The 25,528-nt window shown below is 40.1% G+C and overlaps 1 protein-coding gene across 1 annotated transcript in view; it reads right to left on the bottom strand.

Annotated features, from left to right (window-relative positions):
* RASGRF2 (Ras protein specific guanine nucleotide releasing factor 2) overlaps window positions 1–25,528 on the bottom strand; it is a 207,572-nt gene that overhangs the window by 67,746 nt on the left and 114,298 nt on the right. The window contains exons 16-17 of the mRNA XM_026649259.1: window positions 19,581–19,706; window positions 18,159–18,248 (exon numbers count right to left, since the gene is read on the bottom strand). Of these exons, the coding sequence (XP_026505044.1) occupies window positions 18,159–18,248; window positions 19,581–19,706 (216 nt within the window). The remainder of the gene's footprint in view (window positions 1–18,158; window positions 18,249–19,580; window positions 19,707–25,528) is intronic.

The raw sequence follows: 25,528 nt of genomic DNA, 5'->3' as shown, positions 1-25,528 counted from the left end.
ATTTAAGTATTTATGCAACGTGGAAGAGCTTCTACAGGAGAGATTGAAAGCCACCCACCCCAGAATACCCAGACTGGTGGTCAGGGCACTCATATGGAAAACCCATGCACAAGTCCACTTCCAAGCCAGGCAGAGCAGGGACTTGGACACAGGTTTCCCACATGAGTACTCTACCCCCTGCCTATTAGGTGTCCTAGGACACATACACACCAGCCAGCCAGCCCCTGAAATGCCAAACCTGCTTGCCACGGCTGTCTTTTGTGACAGTTAAATATTCTCAGAGCACCTCTATTGGTTCAGGGCCCGCAGGGAGTGCCTATTTTGAGAATCCAACTGAAGCTTAGGCATAAATTATGGCTCTGAGCAGCTCATTCGTGCTGGGCACCATCAAGATTTAGGTGGCTTTGCAAATGCCCACCATCAGAAACTTGGGCAATTATGGCCATTCAGATGCCTACAGAGTGAGGCAAAAGTTAAACAGGGCATGTCAGTGGCTCCTAGGGTGACCAGATCACCACACTAAAATATCGGGACACATTGGGGTACCATCAGCCCCGCCCACAGTCCATCCCCGCTCCTCCCATGCTCCACCCCCACTCTGCCCCAGGTCCCGCCCCCTTCCCACTCAGCCCCCCCCCCCCCACTGCGCCCTTCCTCATCCCCCGGCCTGCCGCTGGCTTGCTGCGTCCCTCCTCAGTTCCCCACCCACCACTCGCCTCCCTGCCCGCTCGCTCGCCCGCCCACTGCTCACCTCTTAACCCCCCACCCGCCACTCACCCCTACGGCGCTGACTTCCCGTCTGCCGGGTGCTCACCCACCCCCCGCTTCTTCCCACCCCTGCACCGCCCTCACCCCATCCCCATTCCATCCCCTTCCCCCAAGTCCCCGCCCCTGCCCTGCCTCTTCTCTGCCTCCTCGCCTGAGTGTGCTGCGTACCCACTCCTCCCCTCTCCCTCCTGGAAAGTGCTAAGCGCCGTCAAACAGCTGTTAGATGGTGGGAAGCACTGGAGGAGGGGGAGGAGCAGGGATACGGCGTGCTGGGAGGAGTGGGGGAAAAGGAGGCGAGAAGGGGGGAGCTTTGCTGCAATTTTTCCCCGTGGGTGCTCCAGCCCCGGAGCACCCACGGGATCAGTGCCTCCCTCCCACTCACCTCCTTACCTGAATATCGGGACAAATGGCATCCTAATCGTACATTGATCAGGACACGGGACAAAGGGTTAAATATCAGGACAGTCCAATATAAGCCCTAATTGTAATATTTAACTATACTGAGAATTATGGTTATCCATGAAATTACTGGGTTAAAACACAAGAGCCACCATTCTTGAAAAAATTACTTTAGGATCCAAAGTAACATTATAATACAGCAGGCCAGATTTGAAAATGTGGCCCTTAAAATCTTAAAAAGAGGGTTGTTACAACATGAGAGAGAAATAGATTTTCTTTTCTATTTGAGACATATTTTTTATCATGAGGCATATATCACAGAAAGAACCGTGTACTAAGGAAATAGTGTATTGTTAAAAGTTACTAAACAATGTGAAAATGTGCTAACAGCTGTTAACTGCTTCTGAAGCTTGTTATTAAAAATATATAACACACCTCAGGGAGTAAGAAAACAATGAAGATACTAAAACTCATTTTTGTACTAAAGGTCAACAGTAATATAAATTGTATTTTTATTTTTAACATATTGGTAATAAAATTTTGGTTCGGAGAAAGTAAATAATATTGCTCACTTCTTTAATATACATAGAGGAACACATAGCAGAATAAAAAATATCTGAGTTTTAATCTACAGCATGTACTGGGGCAAATTTATCACTGGTGTAAGCAGTTGGCAAAAGCACTTAAGGCCAAATTTTCAAATGTGATTGCTTAAATTGCATACTAATTGTTGGGTACATACACATTCACTTCAAAACCCAAAATTGTTTACAGATAATGAGATACAATGTTTAAATTTGTGTTTTTACATGTAATTATCTAGTTTCCAAGTTTGAATGATATTAAGGTGCAACCAACCACTTGTATTAAAAATGTGACCCAGGGCTTTCCTCCTCTCCCACCAATATCTAAACTGCTGCTAACATTTTAAGGACCTGATGGGAATTTCCTGGAATCTGCAGCTATTGATGAAGAAAATATCTTCTCTCCGGTGGTAAAAAAATACTGAATCAGGAATTTATTCCATTATACCTTTTTTCAATAAAGACTCAGGCCAAATTTTTCAAACCTGGTCTTAAGTTAGTTTCTTAAATCCATATGTAGGCACTGAAATAAAAGTGTCCTGAATTTCAAAAGTGCTGAACACCTTGATTTTAGGTCCTGAAACTGTCCTAAAGATAAACGTATATTGACATAAGTCTTTTACAGGTCCAATAAATAGTAGGAAGGAATTTTTGTGCTATGTGGGGGAAAAAAAGGATTCAGCAACCCTGGACATATTTGATTTAATTTGCTGAGAATTCCATGACCTTCAAATCTTTCACAAAGCTCTTCAATTTATTTCTTCACAAGACTGAAATTATCTGTAGTATTATGGAGATAAGTTTGGTTACTGAGATTACTCCCAGATCCATGCAAGACAGATTTGGCTTGAATTGTCTTAATTCAGACATCACATATTATTTTACTTCTTCATTCTTCAACTGTAACAGAGGCTTTATTTTCTTACTATACAATCATTTTTAAGATATCTGACCCCTAATAAAAACAACGAGGAGTCCTGTGGCACTTTAAAGACTAACAAATTCCTCTTTGTTTTTGCTGATACAGACTAACACGGCTATCACTCTGAAACCTGACCCCTAATGTGTTTGGGAAATTATTAGAGGATAAACTAAATTCTCTGTTCTTAAAGAGCCCTTCAACAAGTTCACATTTTGAAAGATTTTTACTTCCAAATTTTTGAGGAAAATTATTTTCTCAGACCAGCAAAATGGACCTTGACTCAGATATACAGAACTGGAGCCTCTATCCCTGTATATGCAGAAGTCTCGTTGACATAAATTGATAATCTCTGTGTGTAGGGATTGTAGTATATCAGTCTGGAAAACTACTGTATGTATCTAAGAACAGAATTTTCCTCTTACATTCTGTTTTAGATAAAAGAATAATAGGAAATAATTGGTGAATAAGCATAAAGACTTTAAATACAGGAAACATTAAAACAATCACATCTGTGATTATTACAGCATATCTTGTCTACATTTTATTTACTACAGCAACTATTTTAAATTATGTGTGAACTATGCAATGTGAATAATCACAAAGGTGATAACATGTCAAACAGTTGACACTTTCCTTGAATTTGTACTGCCAGCCAAATGTGTTTGCATATGCTCCTGTTAATTCTCTAAGTCCTAGGGGATCATCTAACATTTTTCTCCTGCTGATGTATCCCTGCATTTCAGTGAGTTTCCAGATCCTCATTTTTAAACTAATCAGTTGTCATTGTCTAAGTTATTACTATCAAATGCATGTTCCTAAGCATGCTGTTAAGCCACGCTGTCCTGTCATTCCTTGGCAATCTTACAGTATGATAAATGTTAACAGGTTCCTCCTAGGGGAATCTTCTTTTCTGTAACTATTTAAAATAAATGTTTAGTCAACTAAAATAAAGTACATCTGTCTACAAAACAAGGGGTAAGACAAATTCTGTGGGTACAGGTAGCTGAGAGGGACCAACTGGGAGGGTGCAAAAAAGCCCAATCTTTTCCCTTAGGGGGATGCACTTCCAACATTAGCTAAAGGAAGTATTTTGCCTAATTCTCCAGCATTTTTTGCTAACAATGGAGTAAAGGTTAAAAAAGAAGGAGAGGATAATTACCAAGAGCCAAATGTATCATTTTCAGACCATCTGTGAGTGGATGGTTGGCTGTCAAGCAAAGTAAAGAAATTGGCTGGCTGCACATCAGTCAGCAAAATCTCTGTATAAAAAAGTCCAGCTTTTAAATAGCTCTTATTATCAGCCCATAAAACAAGCAGCTCTATGGTAATATAAATAAACATGAATTATATAGGCAACATTTTATCTCAAATTGGAAACAGAAAAACCCTCTCTTCTCCCTGCCTCACAAAGCTCATCATGGCTCACCTCTGCATGAGCCAAGTGTGAGGAAACCACTGAAGAGACCCAGAAAGCACTCACCTTTTTCCTTATCTATATACACAGGTCATCTTCTGGGAGAAGGCAACTGCCTACATGAGGGCAGCAACTGCAACGTGCTAGGAACAGCAAGTGCTGTAAGCACAGGTGCCACTCGTGGAGATTATAGATCCTTCCATGCAATGCTCCTTTATGCTCCAAACTGCTTTCAGGCATATTTTCCTCAGCTATAAAAGAGCTGGGTCCCTAATTTCTGAAACTGACTTTGACGTGTTGCATAATACCATAATGTTTTTGAGTTCAAACTAGGATTTATATGTAGTTGGGCTACTGGTATGACAGCAGCATGTGTTATTTGTTACAAAGGTGAACTCCAATTTTCTCTTCCAATTATAATTATAATTTTTAATTCAAAGTTACTTCTTTACAATAGCTGCACAGGGAGGTTCATTTAACCATTCAGATATCTAGAATTGCTAAGCAACAGTTTTGTTAAATTCAAACAGCTCCTGATTCAGGAACAAAAAATAGAAACCTATTCAAATTCATCACACAGTAGGTGAATGTCAAGGGGAAAGGAATAATGTTCATGGATGCTGAATTAGAAGAGAGATTCAAACAAATTAATTTTTATCTCTATTTTCATTTCTCCCCTGATTTTCCAGTGAAATTATCTTTTGGCAAAAGACAACACATGCACATTTCAGGGGAAAAGAGATTGAGGGTGGGGGTGTTAAAATCCAGTGTATAATGGAAGGGAAGATCTAACTTTAACCGTGGCATCATTACCAGGATTCTATAATATCAGAAAACACACAGAATATGCACTGCAGTTGACTGGTCATTGCTATTAGAATCTTAACATTTGCATTCCCTGACTTTTTAAATTATAAATGTGCAACCCTCAATATCCCCATTCCACAAGCTCACCTGGCAGCAGAGCTAGGTGAATAATGTAACTGATCATTTGTCATATAATTTCTTTAACAAAAAGACAATGTTAGCTGTCAAATTATTCAATAAATATGTTTTACCCAGCTCCACTAGGTGTGCTTAACCACACCTGCTGAGTCTGCACAATTGAACTGGAAATCTCATGAAAACATGCTCCAGATTACTAGCAGTCACATTGTTTGTTTCTGGCTAGGACCAGTAATAAAAACAACAACAACAAAGAATACATAACACTTCTAAATATTTCAGAACCCTGAAAGGTATTTGGTCTGAGCTTGATTTTGAAATGGGTGAAGGCTCAGGGGAGGACAACAGTTCTTAATTGACTGAACTGGTTTGGCAATCCCTAGTTAGGAACTTACACAATGAACAAAATAAGGTTAAGGTTAAGACCGCCTTCCCACTCCTCACAAATGGTCTCCATGACACAGGGCTCAGTCGTGACACTTAACTCATGAGTAGCAATCCCACTGGTTTCAATGAAAGTACTAGCATACATATAGGCAACACAGGATCTTTGTTTTTTATTTTTTTGAGGCCAGGACTTACAAAAGATACAGGTTTCAAATAGGTCTTCTGCTAAGCAGAAAGGCCTATTAGAGTTCAGGAGAAGCAGTTTTTGAGTGCAAACTTACTGTCATCACTCTGACATAATGGCAACATTTATGTTTTTTTACCCAGCTACAAAGACTAACTAGAAAAAGGCCACTATTTTCTGGTTTCAGTTTGGCTATGAATATTTTTGCACAGTACTAGAAAAATAAAAACCCACTTGCTTATATGAACAAAGATTCTCTTTGTCTCTCTAGACAAAGATTTTTATGTAAACATGGACATGATAAGAAACACTAATTTATTCATTATAACACTTCCATGTATCACGTAGGCATCTGCCCACTGTAGACCTTACAGAGCCCCAATCATATAGCATACTCATTTCCTCACAAGATTCAGAAGAGTTTGCAAATCCTTTGCTGTTTCTTCTCTCATAATATAAAAGTAATGCCCACAATTTACACCAGCCAGTTTACTAACTGTCCCAATGACTGATGTAGGACCCGTATGTGATACAACATGATGACGCAATGTCATACTGCCACTGTTGCACTTGGCAGCAGGGAGATGTTTTATTTCCTGAAACTTCTCCCAATGTCCCCTTCAGCCTGCAGGGAAATTGTACTTTTCATCCGTCTACAGCAAATATAGTTGAAAAAGAAAATAGTACCCTATTGGCCTGCAGTGAGGTATGCTCAGAATTTGTGAAATACTACAAGTGAACAAAGGAAACATGGAATGTGATGCAATACAGGATCTACAACTGAGAAATCAATGCAATCTATTGGAAAACATGCATCTTCATTAGTCTGTATGTACATCTCTAGATGTACTTGAATTTTAACAAGTTGAATGCAACTGGCAGCAATATATAAAGCTAAGGTGCCCCCTCTAGACACACTCATATATACACACATTACTCTGTTCAGAGGATCTATTTTGGACCATTTGGCACAAACTGTGTCACTCAATTGCTACAATTAATGCTTGTGCCAGAACAAACAAAAGAAAACAAAAATATTATCACATTAGGGAGATGGCTAATGGTTTCATTGATCATAAAATAATAATGCCAGTCACAACCTGAAAGGAGGTGAATAACACTCATCAAAACCTTATGTTAAACTTTATTATGCTAATTATAAACATTTAATTATATGGTCAGTCTTAATTAGTTTGCACTTGATTTACCTGAATGGAAAGATCTAAATGCCACCCAGTGGAATAATATGTAAATCTAACTGAAATTTAGACTAATAAAAGTTTGCCAACAACTGTAATGTGAATCAAGCATGACTAATTATAACAGCGGTGTCAAACACCCAGCTCAGAGGATGGATCTAACCCAACTGAAGTATTTACCCTGTGAGAGATTTCATTTCTAAAGACATAAGCTTTCATTTAAAAAAAGTAAATGTCTAGGTTTTATTGCCGAAAAAAAAAATGTTCCAAAAAGAGCTAAATGTGAACAAACCAAAACTCATGTTAAGTTGTCTTGATGTGTTTCCAGACTTCCTGAAACAGGAGCTCTCAGAGATGTGAACCTCCCCAATTCATCTCAAAGGGACAGTGAATTTTAAGATTAATACTGACACTTTAAGAGCCAGATGTTCAAATAATGCCCAATGGTATGACAACATTATGCAATTACCATTATTATGTGTACAGTTTAGGAAATTGTATGTACAAATGGCCAAATAAACAAAGGACAGAAACATAGATGGTCCTAAAAGTGTCTAGTATTACATTTTGATCCCACTGAGTGATTCTGCTATAAAAACAACTTACTAACTAAAAGTTTAGTTATTATACAAAGACACATATTCTGTTCTGTAAGGGCCATATTCTACCCTCATCCTTTGTTATCAGTGGGAAATTTGCTATGGATGGATGGTAGTATATGACCCTAATTTTGTACACCAGGCCCAAAAGCCATAATTTAAAATGGAATTAGGCCCCTTCTACAAACTACATATGACTCCGCTGGACCATAAGATATAGAACATGTAGGCTCTGTTGGGTGTGTTGATAACAATGAAAACTGGGCAGACACAGGTTTTCAGCAGCATTGTCTCAGAGGAGCCTTGAGGTGGATCTTTCATTGTACATTCTGAAGTGTCATGTTCCATTCAAAGGGAGTTGACTGCATTTAGCTCCTACCAGCCTCAGCTAGCTGATTAACAGAGTAGCTTTTGTTTTTTCTCTGAAGAAAATTTTTCATACCTGCTAAAGATAATATGACTGCTTTTGCATTTAGTTCATGTAAGCAGCAGAAAAGTGGAGGAAGGCAGAGCACTCTGCAATGAAGAAGAGGTGAGCTGATGGTCTTTCGTTTTGCAAAACCAAAACCAAGGGTAATTCAGATTCATACTGCATTTACCAAACCACAAATACTCACTGGTAAAAATAAAAGGTTCTGAGTTTTGCTTCTTTCTACAATATAGATTTGTAGGGAAGATTTTTCTAGAGACTTTTCTTAATACAGGTTATGACATACTTGTAACAGGATGTAAGAACAGACTCATGATTCTGTCCCAGAATTCGGTGTCTTTTTGGAAATATCTACTCTGCAAGTGAATGTGTGATTGTAGCACACGTAGGATACCCATGCAACTTTAATCTAGCTAGCAAGGTAGTGTATACGTGGCGGAATAGACTTCAGTGTGGGCTAGCAACCAAAGTATATACCCAGGAACCCTGGATGGCTTGTATTCTGGTTGGTAGCCCATGCTGTCAAGGCCCTCACAATAAGTCACCTTGTTCTTGTGAAATAATGGTATGTTTTCTACAGTAAATATCAGTACTAGAAGGAGCCTTAGAGCATTTAGCTTCTTGAAAATAATGGCCTATGTGACTTTGAAGAGGACTTTGAACAGGGAAAAATGAAGCTAACAAGGATATGAAGAAACTACATGTGAACCATTTTGGCTGAGATAAGCATATACATTCAGCTCACTTTACATTCAATTTATTTTAATTTATCCAAACTTCTTAAGGCTCAAAATCTCAAAACAATGTATTAGTATGATTTCTAGTCCCCTTAGTTTCCTTCAAGTAGGAATTAGTGCATTTCTCAAAATATTCCTAATATTTCTGTTGAAACCAGCTGAAACCAGGATATCTAGAAGAATGAAAAAAATATAATGGGACAATGACAGGAAAATGTTGGCCCAAAATGTATGTTTTGTCAAAACAAGTTCTCTTAACACTTATGTTCAGTTGAAATGGTTTAAAGATAAAAGACTCCATCATTAAGTTTAGTTGTTTTTCTCCGTCATGTTGTTTAAAACAAATCCTTATCACAGCAGAGCAGAAGCCACTATGTTTGCCTAGCTCGCATGAAGTGTATTTTTTTTGTTCACTATTTATAAAAACAATATTGCTTTATTTGGCTACATTTGTATCAACCAAATTAACATTATTAGAGATTGTAACTGTATTTTGAATATCTTCCAGTTTCCTATAGAGAACCTACATGCTTACTGCATCAAAAAGTATATTGTCCAACAGAGTGTACATTTTCTGCTAATACACGCCCAAAGGTATCTTGCTTCTTTAAAAATCGTTGTGTGATATTCTTACTGTATCAAAGAAACATCTCAAGATCAATGTGCAATAGAGAGAAATAGGACACAAAATAAAAAGCTGAGAAAAAAACAAACAATAACACTGAAAAAAAGACTTCAGAAATTGAAAAACAAGGAAAATTCAGAAATTCCAGTAACCCCAATACATATTAACACTGGGATAATAATACTTCATACATACGAATACTACTACTTAGCATTTGTATAGTGCTTGCCTTCTGAGGGCACTGTATAGATGTTAGCAAATTAATCATTGTAATCCTAAAAGAGTAAATGCCTGTATTATTATTCTCATTTTACAGCTACGGAAAGACAGAAAGGTGCAGTGACCTACCCATGGTGGCAGAGCCAGGACTAGAATTTAGGACCCTCTGACTCCCAACCATGTGCTCATTCCTCCAAACCACATTGCCTTCTAAAAATGAAAAAAGAGAAAGGAAGTAGAAAAAAGGGACTTCATAGAATCATAGAATCATAGAATATCAGGGTTGGAAGGGACCTCAGGAGGTCATCTAGTCCAATCCCCTGCTCAAAGCAGGACCAATTCCCAACTAGACTTATATGTCTATCACTGTTTACTTCCTTCCAGTCACCCAGCCTTGCAGTTTGGTGTCTTAGACCTCGTTACACTGGAAAATTAGGTTGGTTTAACTACATTGATCAGGGATATGAAAAATTCACAGCCCTGAGCAGCGTTGTTAAGCCAACCTAAGTCCCTGTATAGACAGCGCTTGGTCAAAGAAAGAATTCTTCCATCAGCCTAACTACTGCCTCTCGGGGAGGTGGATTACCTACGCCAAGGGGAGACACCCTCCTATTGGCATAGGAAGTGTCTACACTGAAGTGTTACAACAGTGCAGCTGCAGCAGCAGGGATGTGCCGCTGTAGCATTCTAAGTGTAGACAAGCCCGTATTCAATCTCCTCTCTACTTTTCACCCCGCATCCAGCCTGTTGATACCTACTTGTTCTTCCTCTGAAATATGTGCCAAATCCTCCCCTTCCTTTCACCCCACTTCCAAAACCTCTGTCAAGGCCCTTGTTATCTCTCATCTTGAATACTGCAATCTCTTCACTAGCATTCACAACTACAGTAACTCCTCACTTAACAACCCAGTTATATTCTTGAAAAATGCAACTTTAAGCGAGACGATGTTAAGTGAATCCAATTTCCCCATAAGAATGAATGTAAATGGGGGGAGGTTAGGTTCCAGGGAATTTTTTTCGCCAGTGTGACGCTCTATACCTCGGGGGAAGACCCTACACCCCCATGTTCATCTTTATAAAATGACTGTGGGGTATCCAATGCAAAGTTTGTCATGTTGGGTGTCTTCGGAAGGCTCATGATGCACTGAGCAGGTTGTTATAGTGATTTTATAGTAATTGTTACAGTAATGTTATAGTAAGGTTATAGGTTATAATTTCATGTATATAGTTAGGAGGCTGAAAATGTAGCCTCATGGCTTAAAGCAAGCTCATGCAAAAACTCTCCAAGAACAGGGAGGCAGTTCACACCTCATCAGGGCATGTATGGGACAAACCCAGCCCAGTCTCACAGGAACAAAGGACACTGGCTTAGGCAGCAATAAAAGAATCTGTTAGACCCTCGAGGGAGTCACCCCCTTCCTTTGGGCAGTTTGGGACTGCGATGAGGTAATGCTCACCTGACTCTGAAGAGGTGGGGGGGGGGCAAAGCCAAGAGGGAAGAAAGGACATGATAAAAGGGAGAGACATTTTGCCATGCGCTCTCTCTTCCACCTACATCTACAGACACCACCACCACCGACTGAAACGCTGATCAAAGGGGAGAGCCTGACTGAAAAGCCAGCCTGTGGTGAGAAGCATCTAAGTTTTTAAGGACAATGAAAGTGTTAAGATTGGCTTAGAATTCGTTTTGCTTTTATTGCATTTGACCAAATCTGACTTGTGCTTTGACTTATAATCACTTAAATCTACCTATATAGTTAATAAATCTGTTTGTTTATTCTACCTGAAGCAGTGCATTTGGTTTGCAGTGTGTCAGAGACTCCCCTTGGGAGAACAAGCCTGGTACATATCAATTTCTTTGTTAAATTGATTAACTTATATAAGCTTGCAACGTCCAGCGGGCATAACTGGACACTGCAAGACAGAGGTTCCCAGGGTTGTGTCTGGGACCAGAGATATTGGCTAGTGTCATTCGCTTGCAAGTAGCCGGGAGCAGCTTACATGCCAGAGGCTGTGTGTGAACAGCCCAGGAGTGGGGGTTCTCACAGCAGAGCAGAGTAAGGCTGGCTTCCAGAATCAAGGACTGGGGTGACCTAACAGATCACTGGTCCAGACAACACCAGAGGGGAACGTCACAGCCAGACAAAAGACATTATATACATATACAGTATAAGTTTTAAATAATTTTAAACAATTTAATACTGTACACACCAATGATGATTGTAAAGCTTGGTTGAGGCTGGGGCATAGCAGGGTCAGCGCGTGGGGGCTTGCCCCACTCCGCCCGCTGGGTGTTCCAGCTGGGGAGCGGGATGGGGGTGCGGGGGCTTGCCCCGTTCTGCCCGCCCAGGGCTCCAGCCAAGGAGCAAGCAAGCCCCCGCATCCCCACCTCGCTCCCCAGCAGAAGCCCCAGGCAGGCGTAACAGGGCAAGCCTCTGCGCCCCCACCCAGCAGGTGGGCAAGCCAAGCCCCCATGCCCCAGCTCCCCGGCTGGAGCACTGGGCAGGCGGAGCCAGGGGAGCCAAACAACGTTATAAGGGAACATTGCAGGACTTTAAAGGAGTATGTTCTCTAATAAGTCAGTGACTAATAATGAAACAACATTAACCAGGATGACGTTAAGTGAGGAGTTACTGTATCTAAATTGCACACCTCAAGTCTATCTAAATACACTGACAAAACCTCTGCAATCAAACAAACTTCTCCAACCTTATCACCTCCTTGAAACCCTACACTGGCTTCTATTCCCTTACCAACTCCTTGTTCTCTTTTTCTGGGCCCAGAACAGTCCCATTCTCCATGGCTTCAGCCTCACACTCTCCCACTTTATCTCACCTTGTTACTGCCATGCATGGCTGCCTTCACCCATATGCGACTCTGATTTTCTCATGCCTCCCCCAAGTCTAGAACAACTTCCTGAACCCTATGCCTTGAAACTTCCTTCTTGTTCTCTAAACCCCTTATCAAAGCTACTCCTTTTGGTTAGTACTCAGTCACTGATCTTCACCCTGCCCTCATTCCCAGCTCTTCCCCAAATTTCAATATATTAAATATTTTTTTAAAACCACTCACATTCACAATTAAACATCTGTCATGCTCATTTATTGTTGTAAGCCTTGTCCCTGCTTACTCCTTTCCCTTACCTTAATAGGCATCTCTTAAAGGATAATGTCTAATATATATTGTGAGCACCTTACATAGAGCAGGGCCTATATTCTTACTTATCTTTAATGTGCCATGAACACTTATTACACAATATGAATAATAAAAAAGAAATGTGTCAATTTCATTGGACCAAAAAAAAAAAAGATTAACATATACCTAGATTTATGGACTAAACACTGGAATAATTACTATTGTTGTAACAATGGAAGCTACCCTGAAAATAAGCCACAATCAATAGCAGTAAAACCAACAGATAAATTATAAGGAATTAAGAGGAGAGATGAACAAGAGAAATAAGGGTAGCATAAAATAACAGAGATAGAACACAAGAACATAAAAATGGCCACATGGGATAAGAGAGTGGCTGGTGCCAGATGCTTTAGAGGGAGTGACCAGAAAAGGCCAATTTATCGAGTGATCAATCCACTTTCGTCCAGTCCTAGCTTCTAGCAGTCAGAGGTTTAGGGACACCCAGAGCATGGGGTTGCATCCTTGACCATCTGGGCTAAATAGCCATTGATGGACCTATCCTCCATGAACTTAGCCAATTCTTTTTTGAACACAGTTATACTTTTGGCCTTCACAACATCCCTTGGCAATGAGTTCCACAGATTGATTGTGTGTTGTGTGAAAAAGTACTTCCTTATGTTTATTCTAAACCTGATGCCTATTAATTTTATTGGGTGACCCCAGTTCTTGTGTTATGTAAAGGTGTAAATAACACTCATTCAGTTTCTCCACCCCATTCATGATTTTATACACCTCTATCATATCTCCCTGAGTTGTCTCTTTTCCAAGCTGAACAGTCCTAGTCTTTTTAATCTCTCCTCATATGGAAGCTGTTCCATACTCCTACTCATTTTTGTTGCCCCTCTCTGTATTTTTTTCCAATTCTAATAAATCTTTTTAAAGATCGGTGATCAGAAATGGCATGCAGTATTTGAGGTATGGGCATACCATGGATTTATATAGTGCCATTATGATATTTTCTGTCTTATTATCAATCCCTTTCCTAATGGTTCCTAACATTCTGTTAGTTTGACTGCTGTTGCTCATTGAGCAGATATTTTCAGAGAACTATCCTCAATGACTCCAAGTTCTCTTTCAGGAATGGTAACAACTAATTTAGAACCCTTCATTTTGAATGTGTAGCTGGGATTATGTTTTCCAATGTGCATTACTTTGCATGTATCAACATTGAATTCTATCTGTCATTTTGTTCCTCAACCACCCAGTTTTATGAGATCTCTTTGTAACTCTTTGCAGCCTGCTTTCGACTCAACTATCTTGAATAATTTTGTATCGTCTCCAAACTTCGCTAACTCACTGTTTACCCTTTTCCCCAGATCATTTATGAATATATTGAACAGCAACTAGTCCCAGTACAGATCCTTGAAGGACCCCGCTATTTACCTCTCTCCACTGTGAAAACTAACTGTTTATGCCTACCCTTTGTTTCCTATCTTTTAACCAGTTACTGACCTATGAGAGAATTTTCCCTCTTATCCCAGGACTTCTTACTTTGCTTAAGAGCCTTTGTTGTGTGAGCTTGTCAAAGGCTTTCTGAAAGTCCAAGTACTCTGTATCGACTGGATTACCGTTGTCCACATGCTTGTTGACACCCTCAAATAATTCTAATTATTGGTGAGGCATGATTTCCCTTTACAAAAATCATGTTGCCCCTTCCCAAACACTTCATGTTCATCTATGTGTCTGATAATTCTGTTCTTTAATATAGTTTCAACCAATTTGCTTGGTACTGAAGATAGGCAGAAAGTTTTAAAACACTGAACCACCACGAGACATATAATTCTAGTGTACCACACATAATCAGCCAAAAACAAAGGAATCTTTCCTGGATTATGGGAACAAGTAAAAACAAAGACATTTTACTACCTCTGTTGCCATTTTGTTTCCTGAGTGAAAACCCTGAAATTTTGCTGTATTGTGGTTCAGTAATACCAAACAAAAGGAGCAAAATGTTTTGCAGTATGAATCCAATTCTGCAAATGGCAAAACACTCAAGCTCCCATTGACTTTAATGGGAGCTGAGGATGTCCAGGACCACACAGGTATCATTCATCATTTCACAGTTGTAGGCACTGTTAAAAGAGGAGCAGTGGTGGCTTATATTTAGACACCTATCACTTTTCACTGCTGTTTTTGTTTGTTTTTGCTTTGTTTTTGGTTAAAGGAGTACTAGCACCATCATGGTTTGCACAAAGATACTCCTTTCTTTTCCAGCAGTCCCTTTTCTCATTCACTTCACTTCACACTTTCCAACATCTGCAGCAAATGAAGCAGGGATCCTACACACAACAGCCTCATTCCTACTACACGATCCTGACTCATTCATAGAGCATTGTTGAAAAGTCATCCAGTCCAGCCCCTGCACTGTGGGGTACCTCAGCTTCCTTGATGTCATCAGTTATCAGCTCTCCTTCCCTGCTAAGTAGAGGACCTACACTTTCCTTCATCTTCCTCTTGGTACTAATGTATTTAAAGAACCTCTTCTTATTGCCTTTTATGTTCCTTGCCAGAGGTAACTCATTTTATGCCTCAGCCTTTCTGATTTTGTCCCTACATACTTGTGCTGTTCTTTTGTACTCCTTCTTATCAATTTGACCATGTTTCCACTTTTTGTAGGATTCCTTTTTGGTTTTCCGGTCATTAAAGAACTCCTGAGGGAGCCATATTGGCCTCTTACTATTCTTCCTATCTTTCCTTTGCATCAGAATAGTTTGCAGTTGTGCCTTTAATGTTTTCTCCTTGAGGAACTGCCAGCTCTCCTCAATTCCTTTTTCCCTTAGATTTTCTTCCCATCTAAAGGTTGAGTGTTTCACTTTGCAAACTTCATATTATTTTAATATATTTTTAAAATAATAAATTAACATTAATTTGGCAAGCGCTATGTGTGACACTCTGTACCCCAAAGCAACACTCTGGCACCCCCATATTAACCACTATCATATAATTGTGATATGTTTTGTACAAAGTATGCCTTGTGAGATATCATTTTAAAAGTCTTGATCTATTGAACATTAATATCCTGTTGAATTGTATATGCTATCATTGTATGTGGAGTTATGAAGTTTTGCTATGTGTATGTTACTAAAATATGTTGTGAAGTTGGAAACACCCACAACTAGCCTTTCAGGTACAACAACGGGGCAGCCAGACACTGATGATGGCCCATTACGTGGAATACACACTCACAAGGACTACCCCAGGAACTGTATACAATGGAGACCTCTCAGAGACACATGTAGACAATGGAGACTGCTTGACTCAGGTCATAGCAAAAGATCTTTCCAGCAAGCTGGAGGAAACTATAAAGAAGGGGAAGTGACATCATCATTTGTCCTGACTCCCCTCACAACACAACACCTGGCAACATGTCTGGAGAACAAAGACTTTGAATGAGGGAAGTGGTCCCAGGCCGGAAAGGAGAATCCCAGTTTGTGTATACCATCAGGGTGAGAGACTGCTTGATCCAAATCCTGTCTAATTTATAGAACTGAGATTGCGATTTTACTTTTATTTCCTAGATAACCAACTTTGATCTGTATACTCATTACTTATAGTCACTTAAAATCTATCTTTCTGTAGTTAATAAATCTGTTTTATATTTTACCTAAAACAGTGGGTTTAGCTTGAAGTGCAAGGGAAATTTACTCAGGAATGAGAGCTAGGGCATGTCCTCTCCACATTGAGGGACGGGTGGACTGGGTAATAAACTTACTCTGGTCAGGCTTCTGATCAGGGCAAGATGGTACAGCTCTGAGGTCCTAGCCTGGGGAACTGTGGGGAACTGGCTGGAGCCTCTCTATTGTTGGTTCATAAATGGCTAGAAGAAGCATTCAGGTAACTCATCTGGTTGTGTCCCTGCCTGTGGATGGCTGTGTACGTGAAATACCTGGATGGGTTTGCAGCTTGTCACAGCATCACAGTGTGAGAGGGAGCCCAGGTTGGTGAGACAGAGGGCTCAGTGGTACCCCAGTTCTAGCAGTACCCCAGGGAACCCATCACACCATGCTATTGTGATTATTTAATTCCTGCCAGTATGTTTTTGCCAACAATCATACAAGTTACACATAACGTTGACTCAGGGGTTTAAGCTTTGCTTTCAAAGTTTTCAAACTCTGGAAGTCTAATGTACTTGCTCACCTCGTGACAGAAACCTCCAATCTCCTGCTCTTTCCCTACAGATTCCCTGATTCACTCTTTTCTTGTCAGTTTTGCTGCATTACCTTTTCTTTAAAAAAGAAAACAACTGGTCCTCTTTTGGAACTGAAGTAAACACCACAAAATAGTATTTAATTAGATTGACACAAGCGAAGTATTTTCTTTTTTCCAATATACAGAGTCTGAATAATCTGAAATGCCCACATTTTATTGTATGCTTTTACATTTTACTTTCTTATGTTTTCTTTATGTGCTTTTATAATGCAGAGCCAAAACTAACAAATCTATATTTGTTTCAAATCAATTGGCTGTATTGGGAGCTTTAGCTATAATTGTTTTTAGTGTGATATGTTTGTATTTTGAGAACATTTTTTCTGCATGTTGGGATTAATTTTTTTTTAAAGTATGTTCCTTTGACCAGCACAAATGTAGGATCTGGTTCTGACAGGCAGAGAACTCTTGTATTTCCAAAGAACTTGCTGATATCCAGCATCTCTCTCTGTCAGGCTCATAATGATCGTGAAACTGAATATAGACAGATTATGGTCTTCCAAAATCACAAAAGGAGATTACATGGTGATAATGTAGAGAAGCCAATCAATGTTCATCACAGAAATTAATTTAGTGTGAAGTGTGTTCTGTCTTCAGTGTGTGAGGACTTTGAACAAATAACTCCGATCAAACAAACCATCACAACTTTACACGTTAGTACCTGATCAAAAGCTTACTGCAATCGGTGGAAACAATGTCACTGATTTCAATGGGCTTTGTATTATTGCTTTTAAGCCCAGGATTTCAAAGTGGTTTACAAACAGTATATGTCACCACTCTGCAAAGGAAGCAGATATTACTTTACAGCTGGATAAACCACAAAACTTCGACAAACTCGCTCTTGGTTACACTAGTGTTTATCCAGAGTAACTGCATTGATTTCAGTGGAGCAACTCTGGATTTATGCTAACATTTAATTCAGAGAAGTTAAGTGATATGCCCAAGGGCACAAAGTAAGACAACAGTGAATTTAGGAACAGAACCTAGGAGTCCCTGAATTTCAATATCTCATCTACTCACTAGACCAAAGAGTCCTTCTTGGGAAATCTACAGACCTACGTACAGTTAGTCAATTAGTTAGACAAATAAATCCTACACACAGGGATGGAAAACTAGATCTGTTCCATCCACCTTCTTCAGTACTGTCAAGCGTATCTAGTATGTCCTGATCATCTATAGATCCCAATGGAAGCCTGATTATTCCAGGGAGTGGGGGCAGGGAATCAAATACCAGGAGATTAAAGGAACAAAACAGTGACTATTTAAAACTGGGATGAACATGCTTGTAGGACAGCTTTACCTGTTGAGACCCATCTACATTTTTCTTGCACTAAATTGTTCTCACCTGGTGGACTCCCATGCCCTGCTGCAGCTGTAGCAATAGCAAATGCAGAAGCAGGAGAAACAGAACAGTGGCTGTTGTCAGCAGTCTGTACTGTAAGAAACAGACAAATAAAGGTCAACAACTTGTATTTGGTTTTAACTTTTTTAAAAAAGTATATCAATGTTCATATTCTCCACTCTCCCAGCACACACGGTAAAGAGTGAATATACAATACTTTTTTTCATAAGCATGCCTACTTATGTACATATTTTATGTTCTCAATGAAAAGGGGCAAAATATTAAAAAAATATTTGTCATTTGATTTTTATCACCAGATCACAATAATAAATAATGCTGTTTAACAAAGTGTATGATGGTGCCAATATGAAGAAAAAAGATTAACCAAACAAAAATGAAAGTTATGATACAACTGCTTAAAAATAATGGTGCCAAAGTAATAGAAGTATGGTTAATTTACTTCTCAATCACATCATTTTCAATAGCCAGCCCAAGCAAAGTAAAAATTGATATTATTTTGAACAAGATTTAAGATTTCCCCCGGTTGTTAACTAAAATTAGCAGAGCTTTGCAAAACTTACTGGTATCACTTTGCAAGAAGTTTTGTGAACATCTCCTCTGATTTCCATTCAAATGGTTTTGCTTTGCATTTCCAGAGTTTTCAAACCAAAAATTCTGACACATAACCATAAACCATGCCAATATGTAAAGTTTGGTGTTGGTTTAAAATTAATATGAAATATTTTCATAAATTATTAGTGATTACTGGGGAGGATTATATTTGTGGTATTTTTTTCCCCACAAACAAAATAGTTTGCTTACAATCTAGATTTCAAGAAAGGGCAACATTCTAAATATTTATGGATACAGCAAGTAGTTCTGTTAGTAATTCGAAAGAGCCATGTGAGAGCTATTAGAAGAGCCACCTCTTGCTTTTCCTCTTCAGTTGAGTGATTTACTCAATACTGGAATGAATAATCTGATACCATCTGTAAATGTTCAGTGCCACACATGGAGGAACAGACACAGTCGTTTCCCATTAACAGTAATGGGAGTTGTGCACCTAATCATCACATATGGTACCCAAAATGTGCCCCCATAATAGCTCCTGCAAATCTGTTAAGGTCTTGAGAATTCATGTAAGAATAGGATTGAGTCAATATTATTCCTGAACTAAGGTACATCCTGTTCCAGATATTACAGATCATTTCAGCACTTCCTAACTCCCAGGATGCTTTTCATTCTCTTGTTATTAATATGCCAATTAACTAGAATACTGTTATTCACATTTTGCCTGCTTTTTTACATCTGAGAAATAAGCAGAGACACAAACTAACCACATTATTTAGAAAATAATCTTTGTAGGAGATTAAAAAGGAATTGGAAATACATAACTTGGTCTCCTTCCAAGGCAATGTTTCTTACCTCCTGGCTGACGGTAGCGGAGATGTCGTGGAGTTGAGGGGGATCGACATGGGGAAAGCTCAGGTGTCTCGACAGTTGAGGTGCTTTCAGGAATTGTCCTGTCCACTGACACAGATTCTAGAACTGCTGCTTTAAAACACCATGAATGTTAGTACAGAGGTCACTCTGTTAGTACAGTGGTCACCATTATTTCCATAATTTACAGCCCATTAAATGTGTAAACATTATTTTCAAATATCAAGAGATCTAAACAACAGTGAAACAGCTTTAAGATCTGAAGCTATTTCCTTCCATTTTTCAGTGAAAAAGGCTCTTTTTTAAGCACACAGTTTGTACATAAAGTGGCTCATTTCTGAGAGATGATTAGAATGTCTGGAAGAAGCTTGTGTCTTGACACTCCAAGTTTATGAAAAGCACAGAGAATAGCAAGGTTATAATGGATCAAACATATAAAGATATACCGTAATCCTAATAATATGCACGTAGAGCCCGATGCTTCCCTCTGTGAAGTCATTATACATTTTGTTTCAATGATGGTAGTAAGATCAGGTCCATTATATAAAAAGTACATTATACCAATATTTACAATTTAAACCTATTTAAGCCCCATTTAACAAGTATGAAAGTTAAAATTTAGTCTCTTTTATATTTTGCTTTATAGTATTCCTTCTGTAAGCTGACAGTGCAACTTCTTTGAGAAGGCTCAGCAACAATATTCCTCTGGATAGAGGTAAAGGACTCGGAAAATACCAGGCAACTTCACAGGTACCAATGACATAACTGTAACAAAGCCCGTAAATAAAAACTTAATGAAAACCATCGAGTGCTAAAGTGTCATTTTTAAAAACAGCCCTGTCATGATTTTGCATGTCCTTAAGCAGACTATCCAGGGGAACATAAGCATGGTATGGATAGTTTAAATCATAGGATTCACATATCAAGTGTGAGAAAAATATCTTTAGTAAGTCATTATATATAAAATCACAAAACTACCTACTAATACAGAACTGAACAGCACTGCAGAGCTCATTACTCCATTGAGTAAATTAATGTCCATAATGGTAAGCTGGCAGAATGACGTGTGCCCACACGAAAAATAAAAAATATCTACACACCTACAAATAATGCTTCTCTATTGCATTCTACAACAGACTTGGAAAAACTGCTACTCTTACAACACAAGCACTGTACTATAAGTTTTAAAATGAAATTGTCTACACCAGTAGGCAGATGTGCAGAAAAAGCATTTGGACAGTGGAGAAAATTTCTCTTTAGATGATAAATGGACCATACTCAAGAAGAAATAAAAAACAGCATTGACTTGGAAATTGAATTTGTACAGCCAAATTGGATTCATATTAAGTCTGCTTTTTGGAATCTTAGCAGATGAGTAATGAAGCCAATTGATCCTAGATAACTACTTATCACTTGTTAATGGTCTCTTTCTTATGCAGAAAACTTATGTTAAGGAAATAACAGGTTAGTACTTTGTATTCCTACCACTGCCATCACCCTAAGGCTGGGTATTTTTTATTCCCTTTCCTTACACTTTCCAGATCTATGACAAAGGGTACGTCTATACTACAGGCTGGATCGGCAGGTAGTGTTCAATGTATCTGGGATTGATTTATAGTGTCTCGTCTGGACACGATAAATCGATCCCCGAATCGATGCCCGTACTCTACCTCGGCAGGAGTAAGTGGAGTCGACGGGGGACCCACGGCAGTCGACTCGCCGCCGTGAGGACGGCCAGGTAAGTCGAACTAAGATGCTTCGACTTCAGCTACTATTCGCGTAGCTGAAGTTGCGTATCTTAGTTCGAACCCCCCCGCTAATGTAGCCCAGGCCTAAATGACTCTCTCTCTGGTGAAGAGTGCTAGATACAGTTTCCTCCAAAATCTACCAGTGCAAGTCCTTCAGTTGTCTGGCTCCCAAATACATAGGTGTTGCAAGCACTGCAAATAGAGAAATTTAACAGATTTAAAAATTTTATTTAAGCTAATGTTAAAAATGTTATATAATACATAGGTTGAGAAAAGAGTGTCTGTACATCTGGGTATAGTGCTTAGATTATCCACAAATACAAAGTTTGTTTTTAAAGTCATAAGATACATATAGTATAGTATGTATAGTATGTAAGTGCATAATCAGCAATAACCCAAATTTAGGTGAATGAATTTAAGAATAGTTTAGATACTTAGGTACATTAGATGCATTCGGGTACATTACTCATGAAAAACGTTATACAGAGAGTTGGTGGCAGAAAGCAAAATATATCAACGAGTGAAGACTGTCCCTGAGTAATTGAGAATTTAGGATAGGTTGTCCATTTAGAGAAAAAAACAGTCCATCAGGAAAGTATTTGAGTTACTTCTCCAACTGCGCTTCTCATCAGCACTCCAGCTCATCCCTCCTGGTATTGCTGATGTCCGGTGATGTGTTCTATGTAGATGTCCCTCGTCCACCTGACAGCGTCTGACACCATGAGTTGCCGCATCAGCCAAGTGTAGTGTTGACCGACTCTACATTTTCTCAGCGCTTGCTTGTTACTGGGGTCCCATTTGCCCAGGGCTCTGACGATCAGCGCGTGTGTTTGGACTTCGTAGCCCCTAGCTCTCAGGGTGTCGGCCAGAGGGGCGTATTTCTCCACCTTTCGAGATCGGGCGTCGTGGAAATCCGGGGTCCTGTTTTCGAAGTGTACTGTGACGTCCACCATGATGATCTTCTTCTGGTCCTCGGTGGTGGTGACGATGCCCGGTCGCAGCTGGCTGTCAGGGAAGGTGGCAAGATGAGGAAACTGATGCTAAGTCTACAGATACACTGCTGGGAACAAGAAGACTCCTGCAGGGCCCTGAGTCAGCAGGGGGAAAGTGCACAATGCAGGAGAAAGCTCTCCAGGCAGGGAGGCCTGGGAGTAGGGTGACCAGGCAGCAAGTGTGAAAAGTTGGGAGGGCGGGGGGTAATAGGCACCTATATAAGACAAAGCCCCAAATATCGGGACTGTCCCTATAAAATTGGGACATCTGGTCATCTTACCTGGGAGAGACCCTGCACAAGAAGCAGGCAAGAGACTGACAGACAGACCCTCAAGAAGGAGGAGGATGTGCCCAGCTGAAACCGGTGTGAAAGCTGCATGAGTCTGTGTTTTGTTTTGAAAGACTTTGTATTGGACTACTGGGAAAAAATGAACTAGGCTTGGGGCACCTGAGGACTAAGTAAGTGGGATCCCTTCTGGGAATTGTTTGGAGTGCTTTGTGAATTGTGCGTTTTGAAGGACACCTGAAGAGATAGGACAGCCTGACAGGCAGGCTGCAGCACAGCAACGTCTGTCCATGAAGGGTGCTCAACAGGCAATCAGAGGCCACAATGCTACACTCTGCAACATCTCATTTTCTGGCATTATATAAGAATAACCCATACTTTACTGTTTTAATCTGTAGTGTATAATAGGAATAATATATCCATCTAGGACAGCAGCTATTTTGTGTATAGTTCATTCTACACTTTGTGCCAGATTAAACAATCCCAATGGGGCTACCCTAGTATAAGAGAGAAGAATTTGGTCAACTGTACATAATAAATACTATATTTATGTATTCTAAGAGTATGTTGTGATGATACAAATCTTCCACATTATGAAATACATGTTAATGTCCAGCCTATAAAGTACATAAATAGAGCTCTATAAAGATTTCAATTGAGAATTGAACAATGATGATCTAATATAATTCCTAACAATGATTTAGTAACAAAATATAATTAAAGAATGAGCTAAAACATTGGCTGACATACACTACTACACTGCTGAGGTGTGAAATTGGTATTAAGGGACTTAATTGTTTGAGGAGTTCTCTCTGATGTCAGATACAGGAAATGTATACACTAAACAATATATAAAATGGAATAGACTGCAATCATTCACCTTTAATATAGAACCAAGGCTACTCATATCAAGAACCTGCATTCTACATGGACAGAACCCACTGTAGAATTCCACAGAATGCTAATTAGCAACAAAGATTCCTAATCCTCTACTGCTTCTGATGTCTGAGATTCTGTGGCTCATTTTGGCTGGGAATCATTCCAGAACCATTTTTATTTTGAAAGCTGCAGAGTAGACCTTAAATCTAAGGCCTGGTCTACACTACAAACTTAGGTTGACATAAGCCACATTAAGTCGATCTAAAAATGTATGTGTCTACACTACTGAGTCCCTTCTGCCGACCTAAGTGGCCTGTAAAGTTGACTTCTGTACTCCATGTCTGCAAGAGGCGTAGCGCTTGATTCGACATCCACAGGTCAACACGGGAATAGTGTAGACACTGCGTTGTGTAATTTGAATGAATTGGCCTCCAGGAGGTGTCCCACAGTGCTCCACTGTGACTGCTCTGGAGAGCACTTTGAACTCCACTGCATGTCAGCCAGGTACACAGGAATCAACCACTTTCCTGTTAAAGCTCCGGGAACTTTGGAATTTTCATTTCCTGTTTCATCAGCGTGGAGAGCTTGCCAGCACAACTGCTAATGGAGACTCCAGGCCGCAAATATGCTCCAGCATGGAGTACATAGGAGGTGATGGATCTTATTGTTGTGTGGGAAGAAGAGTCTGTGCAGGAAGAGCCCTGATCCAATAGAAGAAATGCTGACATCTATGCCAAGATCGCGCGGGGCATGGGGGAGAAGGGCTATACCAGGAACATGCAGCAGTGCCGCATGAAAATAAAGGAGCTGTGGCAAGCGTACCAGAAGACAAGGGAGGTGAACAGTCATTCTGGTTCTGCCCCACAGACATGACACTTTTATGAGGAGCTGCATGCAATTCTTGGCAGCGATCCCACCACTACTCCAAAATGCCCCATTGATACCTCCCAGAAGCCCCAGGCGACCTCAAGCAACGAGGAGGACATGGTTGAAGAGGAGGAGGAGAATGGGAGGCAGGCAAGCAGAGATCCATTCTCCCCAACAGCCAAGAACTATTTAAACCTGGAGCCCATCCCTTCACAGGACCAGTTGGCGGGGGAGCACGATGTCAGGGAAGGCACCTCTGGTGAGTACACATTTCCAATCAGACTGGACATGCTATTATTTTTTATGTTTAATCTGAACAAAAAAGTAGATGTAGTGGGTATCGGTGGCCACTCCAGCTACGCAGAGGTGCTCTCTGAAAAAGACTGTTTATGTGCACGGGGATGGCCTGGGAATCCTCCATGGAGATCTCTAGGAAGCTTTCATGGAGGTTTCTAGGATGGGCTGCCTTATTTCATCCACCACAGTGGGACAATTTCCCACACCACTCCAGTATTAACTCTGTTGGCATCATTGCAGCACACAGCATAAGGACCAGGTCTGTACCAGATGCTTCCAACATCTGCTCCCTTCCGCCTCTGTTACCCTCAGAAGAGTTATATCGCATAGGGTCACCTAGAGGAAACGGGAGAAGTTTTCAATGCTAGCCCTTAAACCGCAAACAATTCAACAAGTAATATGACCCGTTTGGTGAAATCTGGATCACACAACCAAGCTTTCCTAAACATATCATGGTTGTGGTTGGAAGGGATCACCTTGAATTGCAAGCAACATTGATAAAAAAAAAAGGGGGGGTGCTGCCATCCTCTTTGTCTCCCTTCCCCCTCCCCCAATCCGGTGTCGCTTTTGTAAAAAACAAACTATATGGGGGGACTTTACACTGGTGCCTGTCCTCAAGCACCATCCAGGTTGCTAGGGGAAAGGGGGCTTTTCTCAAGTTCCAACCTGTGATCCCAAGGATGTCTTCACAAAAACAGGAGCACAAGACCTCTCGCCCATGCCTCATGGCCTTACTCACCACGGCTGGAGCAGCAAATCGACTCTTTCAATAGCCAGCAGTTGTGATTATGTTGTGGCTTGCAGTGAAGTGTATTGAGAGGTTTTTTTTATAAAAAAAATTAACCTTGCACCAGAAACAATGT

Source organism: Terrapene carolina, unplaced genomic scaffold, assembly GCF_002925995.2.
Source record: "Terrapene carolina triunguis isolate 2854851 unplaced genomic scaffold, T_m_triunguis-2.0 Scaffold69, whole genome shotgun sequence".
Lineage (NCBI taxonomy): Eukaryota > Metazoa > Chordata > Testudines > Emydidae > Terrapene > Terrapene triunguis.
This window is presented reverse-complemented; position numbering and strand designations above follow the sequence as displayed.